Source organism: Berghia stephanieae, chromosome 10, assembly GCF_034508935.2.
Source record: "Berghia stephanieae isolate SIO BIC M18660-M18661 chromosome 10, UCSD_Bste_1.3, whole genome shotgun sequence".
Lineage (NCBI taxonomy): Eukaryota > Metazoa > Mollusca > Gastropoda > Nudibranchia > Aeolidiidae > Berghia > Berghia stephanieae.
The window spans coordinates 47,439,439-47,457,792 of record NC_088369.1 but is presented as its reverse complement, the minus strand read 5'-3'; the positions used below and the strand labels follow the sequence as shown (position 1 = coordinate 47,457,792).

The window sequence follows — 18,354 nt, the reverse complement described above, 5'->3', positions numbered from 1 at the left end:
CCTGTGACAAACTGGGCTATCCCTGACGTATGAAGACAAGCCTCATAAGATTTCAATTGTGGTAGAGTCCCAACTCTGAGAGGACATGGGCACCACCGAGTTATTTAAGCCCATTGAAAGGACATTATAATATAATCACGAAAAACAGACCCAACCAAAGCAACATACCGGATCGGTTCACCGTTGTCTAACTCCAGGGTGGTAGCGACAAATCTTCTTCAACCCACTGCCACCCACCACATCCATTTACGACGCCGTCATAAAATCTTGAAATGAATGAGGTGGTATAATAAATAAATAGATAAATAAATAAATAAATAAATAAATAAATAAATAAATAAATAAATAAATAAAAATACGAATATCTTTTTCGCTGTCCGAATAAGAGCTTTCTAATCCAAACATAGAATTAAACTCCAAACCACCTTTTTGCCTTTTACATTCGGGAACGAAAACTTCCGGAATGTCTCATTATTCATGTTGACACCTACAATATTTTTACTTTTACCGAGAACTGTTTAAGTTAATCTTCGTCAATCTTTTGTTGCCTGTAATTGTTCACAAGGTTTTCCAAATGGTAATCTCATAAATAAACACAGCGGAGAATTGAGTTATAATCGAGACGAATCAGCAATTTGTTTAATTTTATGCCTCTCACTCTCATTGTCGTTCATTAGTCAATAGTCATCACCAGTCATCAGGGGTAGATAGAGACAGAGAGGTGGGCCGGTGGAACTAGAGAGCTGCGCCGGTGGTACCAATACGTAGCTTCTTTAACTTGTACAATCATTCAGTTGGACAGAAAAATAAAAAAAACTTACCGCTTACCGTCAAAAGCAGTTTAGATTTAAAGATGCATTTCATTTGTTTTCTATCAAAAAACATTCGGTACCTACTAGTCTGCGCCGGGGTTACCATTAGCTTCCTTACCAGGACCAATCATTCGTTTGGACAGAAAAATAAATAAAAAACTTACCGCTTACCGTCAAAAGCAGTTTAGATTTGAAGATGCATTTGTTTTCTATCAAAAAACATTCGGTACGTCGGTACTAGACAATCCTTGATGAATTTCAAAAGTTGTGTTTGAATTTGCATGATTCATTCCTCGCGAAATCGTGTGGGTTTACGTCTGTTACCTACGTCTGGTGCCGTGCAAACAAAACAAAGGTTTTTAAAAAAGTTTATTGAGAAAAAGATACTGAAAAAAGTGTCCCTAGATAGCTATGCAATTTGGTGCATAAGTGCAGTAAAAATTGGTGCGCAAAATTACTTCGTAGAGGATGCGAGACTGTGTGTGTGTGTGTGTGTGTGTATGTATGTATGTGTGTCTCTCTTTTTTAAATTTTTTTTTTTGGGAGTGCTTACGTACACGGTAACGGGGCATCTAGCCTGAGGATCTACGTACACGTAAACCGGTTTACCGTTGCAACATTCTGTCAGTGATGGTCCTCGCTGTCATGACCGTGCGCGCTCGTGTGTGTGTGTGAGTTATTTTTAAAAAAATCAAAACAATTTTAACCATTAATGGCGAGATTCCATCTTACACTCCCCAAACTCCAGATCTTAGTCTTAATGTTATCATTAAAAGACAAGCTTTGCGATTTATAGTTTAATTGAAGCCCGAGTCGAAATATACTCTTACTACTGCTCTCTTGGTGGAACGATTTATTCTGCATAAGCAATCTGGAGAAAAAAATCAGTGTCACTGTAAAAGGTTAAAATTTCACGAAGCACACTCCGTGAACACCGCTGTAACAATCCTTTGATCCACGTCATCAGGCAACCCATTGTTTCTTTCATCTTTTCCCATTCCCCTTATATCCCCCATCCCCCCGCCCATCTCTCTCTCTCTCTCTCTCTCTCTCTCTCTCTCTCTCTCTCTCTCTCTCTCTCTCTCTCTCTCTCTCTCTCTCTCTCTCTCTCTCTCTCTCTTATCATAGTGTTATCCCTTCCCCTTCCCATCTCAATGTAAAATGAAAACGTTCTGTTGTTTGCAGATACATGTATGATTGTTTTGTTTTTTCTCTCTCACTAGGCTAGGATTAAAAACCAAGACATCAGGTAATGGGTGTCTAATGCCAAAGTATAGATTCTCTCTTTGGCCAATTTAGTCACGCATGTGGCAGCCTAGCTATTTATTATGTTCTGCCTATAACACACAATAAGTGGGATTTTGGGGGTGGGTAAGAAATAAATCAAGGTCATAAGTAACCATGCACAAGAGCTGTATAGGGAATTGGTTTCTGGGGGTCTTGCAAATACCAAATATTTTATGGAAAGCTCTTTCGAACTCAAGACGTCTGGTTTGTTTTGCTATCTTGGAACAAACGAAACAGAGATGTCTTGATGTGTGACCTAGTTGTCTGATTTTGTGAGCTGGATGTAAGGTTTTGTGACCTAGATGTATCCTTTTGTGTGTGCAAGCCATGTGGGTAAGTACAGCGATTGCTTGCCAATTGAGGAAAAAAAGGAAGAAGCAGCGTATCCGCATTTGAAAAACAAAACAAAAAAACTGAAAAAACAAAACAACTTAACCTTTTAAAGGCGAATATCAATCTTACTTGGACCAAAAATAAAATCTTACCGTTTTCATCATAAGACAAAAAACAAATTACAATTTAAAAACTTGAGCTTTTATATAGGGCAATATCCACCCAACGTGCTCAAAGCGCTTTTTATCAATATTCTTACTGCTCTTATGGTGGAAACGTTTTGTTTTTTTCTGCGTTAAAAAATAATAGAAAATGGAGACTATTATTTGAAAACAAAAAAGATCTGTGTCACTGGCAAAGGGTTAATTGCAGTACTCCTGCATCCTGTGAGACTCCTACGGCACTTGCTAATCATAAAACAGGAAATAGCAACCAACAATACTAAGGTGAAAAAAAAAAAGGAGGTGGGGGGGGGGGGGGGAAGAGAGCAAACCTAGTAGCAATGCAACCGTTAGCGGCGAAATTCGATCTTTGACCTAACACCAAATCCTCTTTCATCAAAAGACAGGTGTCTGGGGATAATGAAAGCCCAGCCTTTTCGTTATCCCCAGACAGGTGTCTGGGTGACTGTTGCAGCACAAGCAATGGATGGTCCTCGCTGTCATGAGCGCGCGCTCGTGTGTGCGTGTGTTGTTTTTAATCAAAACAATTTTAACCATTAATGGCGAGATTCCATCTTACACTCCCCAAACTCCAGATCTTAGTCTTAATGTTATCATCAAAAGACAAGCTTTGCAATTCTAGTTCAATTGAAGCAGGGTAGCCGCATTTGAAAAAACAACTTAACCTTTCTAAGACGAATTTCAATCTTATTTGGACCTAAAATATAATCTTACCGTTTCTCAAAAGACAAACAACAGTAATACAATTTGAAAACTTGAGCTTTTATAAAGCGCAATATCCACCCAGCGTGCTCAAAGCGCTTTTTATCAATTATTCTTACCGCTCTTCTGGTGGAACCTTTTTTTTTTTTTTCTGCATTAAAAATAAATGATTTAAATGGAGACTAATATTTGAAAACAAAAAATCAGTGTCACTGGCAAAGGGTTAAATTTCAGTACTCCTGCATCCTGTGAGACTCCTACGGCACTTGTTAATCATAAAAAAGGAAATAGCAATCAACAATACTAAGTTGAAAAAAAAAAAGAAGAAATAGGGTGGCGGAGTGGGGGTGGGGGTGGAGAGCAAACCCAGTTGCAATGCAACCTTTTAGAGGCAAAATTCGATCTTTGACCTAACACCAAATCTTCTATCATCAAGAGACAAGTAACGGCAAAACGATTATAGACAATTGAAGTCCGAGTTGCGATAGTCTGACTGCTCTCTTGGAAACGCTGTATTCCCCGTTAACAATGATAAAGATAAAAGCAAACTATTATCTGAAAGCAAAAAATTAGCTTCGCTGTTAAGGGGTTAAGAACATCTGCGAGCATCCTTGACATGCTCAAGGTCACAAAGCGACACGTCTCCCTTTCGTCTTCATGCACCACCACCCCCACACACACTCTCACGGTGGTGGTGGCGGCGGCGGATAAAAAAGGCCCTTTTCCTTTCATTCAAGCACCTTGACTGTTGTTTTGGACCCTAGTCCTCTCTAACAATACAAGAAATAATACTCACTTTTTTTCTGCTCCAACGAAAATATCTACCCCCCACCGGTCTAATTACGAGGGCTCTTTCAGAAATAACCGAAAAATGCCCATTGCTCAGCAAACAGTGGAGATTTTTTAATTCTGTAAACGACATGATATTTCTTATTTCCTTACGGATATTCCTAGAAATTATGAAGTGCATCATTTTGCACAATGAATTTCTAGACGATTTTAAAGATGGCGGCCCACCTTGAAACTTGGTCAAAGGAGGAAATCAGAGCTGTCATACGTTTTTTGAACGCCAAAAGTCTGAATCCTACCGAAATTCATAAAGAATTTCAGAGTGTATATGGTGAGCATGTTATAAGCTGTACACGTCTATCACTGGTGTAATTTGTTTGAAGCCGGCCATTCCGACTTGACAGACAGGGAAGGGAGAGGGCGTTCGATAACTGCGACGTCAGAAGACAATGTGAAGCGAGTTGATGAGCTTATTCGGCAAGACAGGAGGTTGAAACTTCATGAAATCGCAAGCAGTCTTGAAATTTCGGAAACTTCTGCCCATAGAATTGTATTTGATGAACTTGGCTACAGAAAAGTCAGCGCAAGATGGGTTCCTAAGCAATTGACAGACAATCATAAAGAACAAAGATTGGACATCTGCAGGGAACTTTTGAGAAGAAGCAAGAGCTCACGCAGGGTTCACGGGCATACTGCCAACGCCGGCGGAGACTTTCTAGGGTACGATGTGACTTTTCTTGACAGCATAGTCACCGGTGATGAGACTTGGTTGCACCATTGCACCCCAGAAACAAAGCAAGATTCGATGACATGGAAACATCCATCCTCACCTGTCGCGAAGAAATTCAAAGTCATGTGGTCAGCAAAGAAAATAATGGGAACTGTTTTCTGGGACAGTCGTGGTGTTATTTTGTTCGAAACCTTACAAGCTGGAGAAACAATCAATGCTGCAAGGTACTGCCAAACTCTTGACAAGCTTAGGGAGGCCATTTGCAGAAAGCGCCCAGGGCAGTTGACCAACGGGGTCATTTTGCAACACGACAACGCTACACCCCACACAGCACAAGTGACGCAAGGTTGGCTAGAGAAATATGGATGAGAGATTTTGCCACACCCACCACACAGTCCAGACCTCGCACCATCTGATTATCACCTCTTTGGGCCACTGAAACGTGAGCTGGCAGGAAAGCGCTTTGATGTCGATGAAGAGCTTGCTGACCATGTGCGGAAATGGCTACAAAACCTTGACGGAAATTTCTTCCGAGAGGGTATCTATTCCATGGTGCGGCGTTGGCAGAAGTGTGTCGACAGACTTGGCTGTTACGTAGAGAAATGAAGGACGAGTCAAGGTATGAACACGTGCAAGAATTTTGTTGATAGCATAAAAAACGCAGATTTTACAGGCATTTTTCGGTTAATTATGAAAGAGCCCTCGTATTTGCAGCGGATGACGCATTTCTCAAAACGGTCACGTGACACTGTAAAAACAACACAGAACTCCATGGATGCTTAATTACGGCATTTCCTTTAAACTGTAAAAAACAAATTTCGTTTTGAGTCGACTGAACGGTCAGATTGGCCGGTATTTTTTAACGAACCAAAGTTCTGAAAAATCAAAATGTTTCTTAGATTCTTAGAAAGTTGAAAGATGCTAGTTTTTGAAACAGAAGTAGGTTTTTTAGAAAAATATTTCTCTTTAACTACGTGAATGCATGCTCAAGGCGAATTGCACTTTTCAAGAAGTTGGTACGCAGAAGGAGCGCCTCTCTAGATAATAATAATGGAACTAGAACCAATTTTATCTCCTTTAGAATTCAATTATTGTAGGTCCTTTGGTAAAAAATTTTAAATTGAATTGACCTCAATGAAACCTTTATCAAAAGTGTTTTTCAACAGGATTCTAATGATACCAAAATTGTGAAAATCAGATAAGCGGAAGAAAAGTTTGAGTTTATTAACAGCAATGGAGTGTCTAGGTGCACTGTAACTGGGTACCTAGCATCAGGATCTACGTACACGGTAATCTTGTGCTTTGGGAGGGAGGGGCGAAGGTGGCATTGAGCTTGGTGCACAGTAACTTATGACCTTGATTTCATTCCTACTCCCATCCCCACCCTTTGTGTTTGTTTGTTTATGTGTGTGTGTGTGTGTGTGTTATAGGCAGAACGTAAGCAGTGGCCGGGCTGCCAGACGGCCAAATGCCTGATTGAATTGGCCAAACAGAGAATCTATAGTTTGGTATTAGACATTCACTACCCGATGTCTTGGTTTTTAATCCATTAGCCTAGGCCTAGTGAGAGACAAATCCTACATGTATTGGCAAACCTAGCTGAAGGTTTTCGTTTCACCGTGAGATGCTAAGGGGAAAGGATGACAATGATAAGAAAGAAAGAAAGAGGGAGGGGGGAGGGGGGGTATTGGGAAGATGAAAGAAACAATGGGTGGCCTGATGACGTGGATGAAAGGGGTGTTACGGAGGTGCTTTACCTGGGTGGGGTTCCTGACCTGACCTCCCATCATAGTGGGCAGGAAGGTACATACTCTGTCTTCTATCCCTTATATCTGTATTTCAACATGCTTTCTGTCTTTGTCTTGGAATGAGATTACTTGTTTTTTTCCTGGCCCTAGCTGGGAGGGAAACAGTCAAATGCATAGTTATTGTTTTGGGAGATGATGTTTTTTTCCTTGTAAATCATCTCTCTGTTATGTATTATTATATTTGTTATTTTTAATGTATAATGTAAGCATTTGAGTGTGTTCCTCTTTGTTGGATTTTGTGATTGTGTCCGGATGAGACTTATAGGTGATCTCAAACTAAGTACATTGGTGGTATGCTCTTGGAATCTACATCTGATCGCTATTTGTTCCCAGTTCCCCTATGTCTTACTTTCTCTTGGGTGCTTTAATTGTAATTCTAGAATTTTTTACTATCCCATTTTCTTCCTTTTTACTGACCTTAATGTGTTGCAAGCGCCGTCAAACCGTTAAAAACAAAAACATGTGCTTTACGATACGCGATTCGTTCAATTTTAACCTCTTAACAACAACACAGCCCAGAAGTCACTGAGAGGATGGGAACAATGCGGAGAAAGGATCATCATGGCGTCCTTTACAACACGGAGTAAGAAGATCAGCATGAACATTGTACAGATCTATGCCCCAACAAATGATGCAACAGATGAGGACAAAGATACATTTTATGGTCTGCTACAACAAGTCATTGACAAGTTGCCAAGGAAAGACATCAACATATTGATGGGAGATGCTAATGCAAAAGTGGGACAGGATAACGTAGGCTATGAAGGTATCATGGGACGTCATGGCATGGGAGAAATGAATGATAATGGAGAGAGATTTGCAAATTTCTGTGCATTCAACAGTTTGGTGATTGGAGGATCAGTGTTCCCCCATAAGAGGATCCACAAAGCAACTTGGGTCTCACCAGATGGTGTGACAGAGAATCAGATTTATCATTTTTGTATCTCTCGTAGATTCAGACGTTCATTGGAAGATGTGACAGTACGGAGAGGGGCAGATGTTGGATCAGACCACCACCTGCTATTGGCAAAGCTTAAGCTCCGACTCAGAAAACACGGGGCCAGATCACATACAAGAAGAAAATTCGAGGTGAATGCACTTGATGGGGAAAAGAATGAGGAATTCAAACTACAATTGAGTAATAGATTCCAACCTCTTACTGAGCTCGAGGAGGACATAGATGTAGAGTCACATTGGGCAAAGATCAAGGAAGTCTACATAACAACTTGCCACGAGGTATTGGGGGTAAAGAAATCGGAACATAAAGAATGGATAAGTCCAACCACCTTGGACCTTATTGAAAAGAGGAGAACAAGGAAGGAACAAGTGAATGCAAGCCGAACAAGGGCTTCAAGACTGGATGAACAAGAGCAGTATCGAGCCATAGCTAAGGAAGTCAAAAGATCTGTGAAGAAAGACAAGGAAGCATTCATGAACAGACTTGCAGAGAAAGCAGAAGCAGCAGCGACTGGAGGACACATGAGGATCCTTTATCAAACTACCAAGACACTTGCTGGAAAATATGGGAAACCAGAGGTACCAGTCAAAGACAAAGATGGGAAAACTATTTTTGGAAAAGAGGCTCAATCTGAACGATGGAGGGAACATTTCAACTGCCTTCTGAACAGACCACCACCAGACAACCAGCCAGAAATTTTGCCTGCAAGGAATGAGCTACCAATTAGCTGTGATCCACCATCGATAGCAGAGATTGTGGGTGCCATTAACAAGATGAAAAGGGGGAAAGCTGCTGGACCAGACCAGATTCCACCGGAGGCTCTAAAAGTTGATGCGAAAAGAAATGCTGAGGCCCTGCACCCACTATTTGAGAGAATCTGGAATGACGGGATATTCCCAAAGGATTGGAAGGAAGGACATCTTATCAAGCTTCCAAAGAAAGGGGACCTCAGTAATTGTAATAATTATCGAGGCATCACTCTTCTTTCTATCCCAGGAAAGGTTTTCAACCGTATTGTTTTAGAGAGAATTAAGAATGCAACAGATGCTAAACTGCGGGACGAACAGGCAGGTTTTCGGAAAAAACGTTCAACCACCGACCAGATTGCCTCTCTGCGAGTCATAGTAGAACAGTCTATAGAATGGAACTCTCCTCTTATTGTCAACTTTCTGGATTACGAGAAGGCTTTCGACAGTATTGACAGAGCAACATTGTGGAAAATTCTGGCACATTATGGACTCCCTGAAAAGATAGTAAACCTCATTAAGGAAATGTATGAAGGATCAAGTTGCAGGGTTGTACATGAAGATCAGCTTACTGACAGCTTTGAAATTAAGACTGGTGTCAAGCAGGGATGCTTGCTCTCACCATTCCTGTTCATCCTTGCCATTGATTGGCTAATGAAGGAAACCTCCAAAGGGAGAAGAAATGGGATACAGTGGACCCCCTGGACACAGTTGGATGATCTGGATTTTGCAGATGATCTGGCTCTTCTGTCCCACACCCAGGACCAGATGCAAGCAAAAACCACAATTATAAACAGCCTCTCGGAATCAATTGGTCTAAGAATTCACCCTGCAAAGTCAAAGGTCTTGAGGATAGGTACGCGTCAAAGGGAGCAGATCAAAGTAAAAGATCAGGAACTCGAAGATATAGACACTTTCTGCTATCTCGGAAGTATAATTGACAAGGATGGAGGCACGGAAGCAGAGGTGAAAGCACGAATAGGAAAGGCACAGGCTGCATTCACATCTTTGAACAGAGTTTGGAGAACTAAAGATATCTCCCTTCAACTAAAGCTAAGACTTTTCAACTCAAACGTGAAGTCTGTCCTACTGTATGGATGTGAAACTTGGAACGCATCACAGGCATGTATAAGGAGGGTACAGATTTTCGTAAACAGGTGCATGCGTAAGCTACTCAGAATAAAATGGATGGATAGAATAAAAAATGAAGAAGTATGGAAAAGAACACAGCAGAAACCAGTGGGAGAGGATATAGGAAGAAGACGATGGAGGTGGATTGGACACACGCTTAGAAAGAATGACTCAACTATAACAAAGAAAGTATTGGACTGGAACCCTCAGGGCAGAAGATCAAGGGGAAGGCCACGAGGAACATGGAGAAGAATTAAAGAAGCTGATATACAGAGAAGTGGTAAGACCTGGAATGAGATAAAAAAGTTGGCTCAGGATAGAGAAGGATGGAAACTGTTTGTCTGTGGCCTATACCCTGACCCAGGGTGAAAAAGGCAATGATGATGATGAACAACAACACTGATTTTTATTTTCAACCAGATAATAGTTTCCCTATTGTTAATGCAGAATAAATCGTTTCCACCAATTAAGCTATAATTATAATCGCATAATTTGTCTTGTCATGATATCATTAAGACTAAGATCCGTGTTAGGTTAAAGTAAAACTGAATCTTGCTTTTTATGGGTTAAATTGTATTGTTTGAAGATAACACACACACAAACACACGCACACACACACAGAACGAGGTCCATCCATCGCTTGTATTGCAGCGGCAAACCAGTTACAGGAGTTATCGTGTACATAGATCCTGAGGCTTGGTGCCCGGTTACTGTGTACATAGATCCTGAGGCTTGGTGCCCGGTTACTGTGTACGTAGATCCTGAGGCTTGGTGCCCGGTTACTGTGTACGTAGATCCTGAGGCTTGGTGCCCAGTTACTGTGTACGTAGATCCTGAGGCTTGGTGCCCAGTTACTGTGTACATAGATCCTGAGGCTTGGTGCCCGGTTACTGTGTACGTAGATCCTGAGGCTTGGTGCCCGGTTACTGTGTACGTAGATCCTGAGGCTTGGTGCCCGGTTACTGTGTACGTAGATCCTGAGGCTTGGTGCCCGGTTACTGTGTACGTAGATCCTGAGGCTTGGTGCCCGGTTACTGTGTACGTAGATCCTGAGGCTTGGTGCCTGGTTACTGTGTACGTAGATCCTGAGGCTTGGTGCCCGGTTACTGTGTACGTAGATCCTGAGGCTTGGTGCCCGGTTACCGTGTACGTAGACACTGCCTTAGTTTAAAGGCTGAAAAATGGTCTTCTGCTTGTCTTTGTTATTTACTGACGGACTTTGTGACCTGAAAATTGTTGCATTTCCAGTAATAACCACCATTTGGATTTCAAAACTGGCCTAAAATGGCCACTAAGATGAGTAAGGATTTTGCTGGAACGAATTTCATGGATGCGGTATACAACTTTGCCCTGAATTTAATTTTATATAAAAAGTTAAGATGTTAAATAAACGTGCCAGCATGAAATTTTGATTTACCGAGTTCTTATCTTTTAATTATCCTATTATACCGAGTTCTAATCTTTTATAATATCCTATTATACCGAGTTCTAATCTTTTAATTATCCTATTATACCGAGTTCTAATCTTTTAATTATCCTATTATACCGAGTTCTAATCTTTTATAATATCCTATTATACCGAGTTCTAATCTTTTAATTATCCTATTATACCGAGTTCTAATCTTTTAATTATCCTATTATACCGAGTTCTTATCTTTTAATTATCCTATTATACCCTATTTTATCCACAATCAAAAGATATACTAAAGTGGCATTGACTTAAGAATAAACAACACCTAATGATAGAGGAATTCCTCCTGAAGAAAATAAGACATAAATCATTAAAATAATCCATACACAAAATATCTAGAACTTTAGAAATCTGAAAATTTGATTGAGACCCATCACTCAATAATTTTAAAAAATCGGGTCACAGCCACTAGGACGTTTATCTCATCTGCTCGCTGCTGGAATGCCAAATGGACGTTTATCTCATCTGCTCACTGCTGGAATGCCAAATGGACGTTTATCTCATCTGCTCACTGCTGGAATGCCAAATGGACGTTTATCTCATCTGCTCACTGCTGGAGTGCCAAATGGACGTTTACCAAAGTACCTAATATTATGGGCATCTCCATACTACACATATTATGGGTATCTCCATACTACACATATTATGGGCATCTCCATACTACACATATTATGAATGGGCATCTCCATACTAACCATATTATGAATGGGCATCTCCATACTACACATATTATGAATGGGCATCTCCATACTACACATATTATGAATGGGCATCTCCATACTACACATATTATGAATGGGCATCTCCATACCTATTATGAATGGGCATCTCCATACTATACATATTATGGGCATCTCCATACTACACATATTATGGGCATCCTCATACTACTAGTTATAGTCTCTCAAAAATGGACCCACTAGCAAATTTGATTTTGACACGTTTTGAGAGAATTTGTTTAAAAATTGTAAAAAAATCAAATACAGTCGACTACGCTTGTAGCGATGTCGTCGGGGGACCAGAAAAAAAGATCGCTACATCCGTTGGAAGAAAATTCAAGGGAAATAATTCTGACTATTCAACTTCGTTGTAGAGTTGATATATTGAGTTACTGCCTTTATCTTGACAAAAATTCATCGTGACCACTGTAGACAAATATTAGTTTTTTAAATGTTTTTATTTGTTTTTTAAAAATTTTATTAAAAAAAATATTTTTTTTGTGTGTGTGTTGTTTTTTTTTTTTGAAATAACTCCTCCTTGTAGCGGTCTTTTAATTTCATTATTCCCGATACTCCAAACTCAGATGCAGCATTCTTTTGCTTTTTTCCGTTTTCAATTGCACCAATCAGTTCTATTTTTCTCTTCAAAGAAAGCACAACGCGTTTTCCTCCTGTCGCCATTGTTAACTCGAGTTGTAGTCTGTAGTTGAGACAACACACTTAATACACTGTACACTAGACTACAACACACGCGAGACAGCACACAAAGGTTCTTGGCGAAGTGAGAGAGGTATATACATATCTAGTGAAAGAGTAGAGTGAGAGTTCGTTTCGCTATACTCTTACGCAACATGCAAGACAAGCAGCACATATTATATCAGTGGTACGTTACACACACAAAGTGTATTGTATGTGTTGTTTTGACACAGGCGCTTGGCGAAGTGAGAGAAGCAGTGAGGAGAGTGTGTTTCGCCGTGACATGATTACAACCGTTATATTTTTACTATAAAGTATTATGGTCGGGGATAAGAATACACGCATCACTATAACCGTCACGATGGATGTAGTGAAGTCATTACAACCGTTTGTATTTTATTGAGTTTGTATTACATGGGTGCCTGTTCTACAGAAAAAGATCGTTACTTCCGAAGATCGCTACAACCGACTTCGCTACAAGTGGAGTGAACTGTATCCATATTCTAAACTGAATATTTGGTTTTCTTCATGTCTCATAAGTATCATCAATTGAGCCAAGTTTGAGGAAAATCAAAAGGGGTGTGGTTCCCAATTTTTAAAATTTTGGTCCACTTGACATGGAATGGCCCAATTTCAAAAACAATCTGCTGAGTCGGTTGTCGTTTACGACTGGCCATTATTACTTACTGTGTTTGCCATCAGTATCGATATTGCAACATATTTCATCAGGTTATAGTATCTTTAGTAAGGGTTGAAGGGGTGGGGTGTCTCCCTCAATAATAAAAAAAAATCCCCTCTTTAGGTTTGGTGTGGAAGACCTACATAAGTCCTCCCATCTGTGATCTCTTTCGGCTGTCGTTAGGTATTCACAGGCGCAGAACTTTAACCTTTAATCACCGGAGATTAAACACAGACGGCTCATACTGGTCTGTGAATAATTAATCAGAGCTTGGCCGCTGATTATACAAGGATGCTTGGCAGATAATTTTTATGCAAAATGCCAAACTAGTTGTGGAAAAAGTCAAATAATCTAAAAAAATGCGAGTGGTAATAAGAAATCTCAAATCAGTAAAATATCTTAATTGACGTCAACTTAAAAATGCCAAATGTCGTCATCAATCAAATACCAATTTACGTCATAAGTAAAATGCCAAATGACGTCATCAATATAATGCCAAATGACGTCATCAATAAAAATTGCCAATTTACATCATCGGTAAAATGCCAATTTACATCATCGGTAAAATGCCAATTTACGTCATCAGTAAAATGCCAATTCACGTCATCAGTAAAATGCCAATTCACGTCATCAGTAAAATGCCAATTTACGTCATCAGTAAAATGCCAATTTACGTCATCAGTAAAATGCCAATTTACGTCATCAGTAAAATGCCAATTTACGTCATCAGTAAAATGCCAATTTACGTCATCAGTAAAATGCCAATTTACATCATCGGTAAAATGCCAATTTACATCATCGGTAAAATGCCAATTTACGTCATCAGTAAAATGCCAATTTACGTCATCAGTAAAATGCCAATTTACGTCATCAGTAAAATGCCAATTTACATCGTCGGTAAAATGCCAATTTACATCATCGGTAAAATGCCAATTTACGTCATCAGTAAAATGCCAATTTACGTCATCAGTTAAATGACAATTCACGTCATCAGTAAAATGCCAATTTACGTCATCAGTAAAATGCCAATTTACGTCATCAGTAAAATGCCAATTTACGTCATCAGTAAAATGCCAATTCACGTCATCAATAAAATGCCAATTTACATCATCGGTAAAATGCCAATTTACATCATCGGTAAAATGCCAATTTACATCATCGGTAAAATGCCAATTTACGTCAGCAATAAAATGCCAATTTACGTCATCAGTAAAATGCCAAATGACGTCATCAATATGATGCCAAATGACGTCATCAATAAAATGCCAATTTACATCATCGGTAAAATGCCAATTTACGTCATCAGTAAAATGCCAATTTACGTCATCAGTAAAATGCCAATTCACGTCATCAATAAAATGCCAATTTACATCATCGGTAAAATGCCAATTTACATCATCGGTAAAATGCCAATTTACGTCAGCAATAAAATGCCAATTTACGTCATCAGTAAAATGCCAAATGACGTCATCAATATAATGCCAAAGGACGTCATCAATAAAATGCCAATTTACGTCATCAATAAAATGCCAATTTACGTCATCAGTAAAATGCCAAATGACGTCATCAATATAATGCCAATTTACATCATCGGTAAAATGTCAATTCACGTCATCAGTAAAATGCAAATTGACATCATCAGTAAAATGCAAATTTACGTCATCAATAAAATGCCACTTGATGTCATCAGTAAAATGCCAATTTACGTCATCAGTAAAATGCCAATTTACGTCATCAGTAAAATGCCAATTCACGTCATCAGTAAAATGCCAATTTACGTCATCAGTAAAATGCCAATTTACGTCATCAGTAAAATGCCAAATGACGTCATCAATATAATGCCAAATGACGTCATCAGTAAAATGCCAATTTACGTCATCAATAAAATGCCAATTTACGTCATCAGTAAAATGCCAAATGACGTCATCAATATAATGCCAATTTACATCATCGGTAAAATGTCAATTCACGTCATCAGTAAAATGCAAATTGACATCATCAGTAAAATGCAAATTTACGTCATCAATAAAATGCCACTTGATGTCATCAGTAAAATGCCAATTTACGTCATCAGTAAAATGCCAATTTACGTCATCAGTAAAATGCCAATTCACGTCATCAGTAAAATGCCAATTTACGTCATCAGTAAAATGCCAATTCACGTCATCAGTAAAATGCAAGGTTTTGCAGTGATTGAATGACGGGTCTGTGACTATGCAGTTTGGTGAGCAGCAGCAGCAGCAGCAGCAGTGGGAGTGGGAGTGGGAGTCAAGTAGTCACCCAACTCGTCCATTAAAGTGTTGTGACTGGACTGGAAATTGCCATGCGCTTTCATGTAGGGGGGGGGGGGGGGGGGGGGGGGGCGGGGGTTCAGTTAAAGTTTTAGGAGTTCTATTTGAATGCATTTATTTATTTATTTCTAGCATGTGTTTTTAAAAAAATAAAAACCCTTTTTGTTTGAAAAACATTTAAACTTTATTCATGCCAATTTTCAGGGCCATATACTTGTGCACAGACACTTTTTAACTCCGCACCAAATACCATGTTTTCATTATCTTCTCATCATGGCCGTCAAGCCGATATTCACATCAATATCTCGTCCGTAATGTTTTCATTATCATTTTTTATTTTTAATGTTTTTAATGCATACTTTTTGTTGTGTTTTGACGGGACCCCAGATTAATATTGTGGAATCACTCAACTCAGAAGTGTTAAATGATATGTGAGAGAACAGTTTTATTACTGTGTATAAGCTAGGGTATATACAAATATATCGCAACAACATTTTAAGTAGGAAAAATAGTATAAGTAACTCAACTATGGAAAGTAAGGAACAAAGAGTGCATCCTTCTCTATGGCATGCCACTCCGAGATTTTTAAGCACAAATAATATTTTAATAATGGACTTAATGAATAATAACTAATTACGCTGTAACTAAAATCAATTAGCTAATAACAAAAGGGAGCCACTCTTTTCTAGAGTAACTCTATGTATAAGTCCATAACACCTCCCTGTTAAGCCTGAGAAGTATTTCGAAGGTTAAAATCGATTGGGGGATTTTCTGATACGACACGATCTTCTCAGTTGGACACGATCCGATTCACGATTCGATTCTGCTCTGGGGGTAGCTGCAATCGATGATGAACGCTCACAATAATCACCGATAGGATTAGTAATGAAATCGTCCTCTATGCTATCATTTGCTGAAGCTGATACTTTTTGGCGAGGAAGGTTGTAACGTGGTCTTATTTGGTCAATATGACGCTTCCACGTTGTTCCGTCTCTCTGGAGAGTTACCATGACATGACGTGGTCCCAACACTTTGGTGACTGTAGCGGGAATCCATTTCGTCTCTCTGGAGAGTTACCATGACATGACGTGGTCCCAACACTTTGGTGACTGTAGCGGGAATCCATTTCGCCTCTCTGGAGAGTTACGATGACATGACGTGGTCCCAACACTTTGGTGACTGTAGTGGGAATCCATTTCGCCTCTCCGTCATTTCGATTACCAAAACGTAACGAATAAATGTGTGTCCCAACTTCATAACGCGTTCTTGCTACACGTGGTTTGGAATTTGAGGTGGATAATGGGCGGAGTGGGTCGATCAATGTACGAATTTGACGTCCATGAAGCACTTCACTCGGTGACGAACCAGAAGCTAAAGGTGCGCGACAATATTGCATAAGAAATTGTTGCAAGGCTTGTCTTGGAGGAAAAGACGATTTTCTCAAAGCCTTTTTAAAACATCCCACAAGTCGTTCTGTGGCACCGTTTGTAGCGGGACGATAGGGAGCTCCAGTGAGATGTTTGATTCCCCTCTCCCTACACCATGTCTGAAATACGTCAGAAGTGAAGCATGCTGCGTTGTCCAACATGATTGCGTGAGGATAGCCGGAGTGAGCAAAGTCTTCTTCCAGAAGGTTAGTTGTTGCTTTCGTTGACGTCAAACTTGTTGCATGAATGCATGGGTAATTTGAGTAGGCGTCGACCATTACTAACCGGTTATTACCCATAAAATTCATTGCAAGATCAATGTGTACTCGACTCCACGGTGAATCTGTGGTTATCCATGGATGGTTTGGCTCCTTTGGTGGGTTGTTTTGATGTTCTGCACGCATAACACATCCACGACACGTATTGACGATGTCACAATCAATACATGGCCAATATACGATTTAAGATTGTCCATTTTGGAATCTGATTTAGACCATTTACGACTCGTGTTTCTCATGACAACGGATATGATGTCATCTTTAGCAGATTCTCTAGCGATGACTCCGGGGTCAGTAGCTCGAAGCTGTTTTCCAATTGTAGAGATTGTAAACACCGTGTTGACATCTTCTCCATCTTCCTCTCTGTCGAAGACTGGGTCAACACTTGCATGAAGTCTGCTCAGTGCATCAGCATTACCATGATGAGCTGTCTTACAATATTCAATTCTATAGTCGTACTGACTTAGTGTCAAGGCCCATCTGGGCAGGCGGTTGGCAACTAAAGCAGGTACTGGTTTTCTTGGACCAAAGAGCGACAATAAAGGCTTGTGATCGGCGACGAGTATGACATTGCGACCGTAAAGAAATTGATGAAATTTACTCAGTGCAAAAATAATTGATAACGCTTCCAATTTTTAAATTTTTTTTATGGGCATTTTATTGTTTTTAGTTTTTTAAGAATTTATTTGTTTTCTTTGTAGAATCTGATATTATAAAATTTGATATTTAATCCAATACTAATTGCTTTCATTTTATCTCATTTCCTTCAAGTCATCAAGACTTTTCCCCATTTATTTAGATATATAATTATTATCAGATGCATTCAGATTCTAAAGGTTTTTATAATTTCATCCTATTGTAAAAAGTTCAATCAGTCAAATCTTGACAACTCACAACGGATTCCACAATCAGTCAAATCTTGACAACTCACAATGGATTCCACAATCAGTCAAATCTTGACACCTCACAGCGGATTCCACAATCAGTCAAATCTTGACAACTCACAACGGATTCCACAATCAGTCAAATCTTGACAACTCACAATGGATTCCACATCAATCAATGTCAAATCTTGACAACTCGCAACGGATTCCACAATCAGTCAAATCTTGACAACTCACAGCGATTCCACAATCAGTCAAATCTTGACAACTCACAATGGATTCCACAATCAGTCAAATCTTGACAACTCACAATGGATTCCACAATCAGTCAAATCTTGACAACTCACAGCGGATTCCACAATCAGTCAAATCTTGACAACTCACAACGGATTCCACAATCAGTCAAATCTTGACAACTCACAATGGATTCC

The 18,354-nt window shown here is 39.6% G+C and overlaps 1 protein-coding gene across 3 annotated transcripts in view; it reads left to right on the top strand.

The window, feature by feature from the left end:
* The first annotated feature begins 418 nt into the window (after window positions 1-418).
* The window catches only part of LOC144955886 (AP-1 complex subunit sigma-2-like), an 83,120-nt gene continuing 65,184 nt past the window's right edge, over window positions 419-18,354 (top strand). The window contains exon 1 of one of the 3 annotated variants that reach the window (XM_078886144.1): window positions 419-577. In XM_078886144.1, the coding sequence (XP_078742270.1) occupies window positions 575-577 (3 nt within the window). In that variant the 5' untranslated portion in view covers window positions 419-574. The remainder of the gene's footprint in view (window positions 578-18,354) is intronic. The other 2 variants (XM_078886145.1, XM_078886142.1) reach the window with 2 other exon arrangements.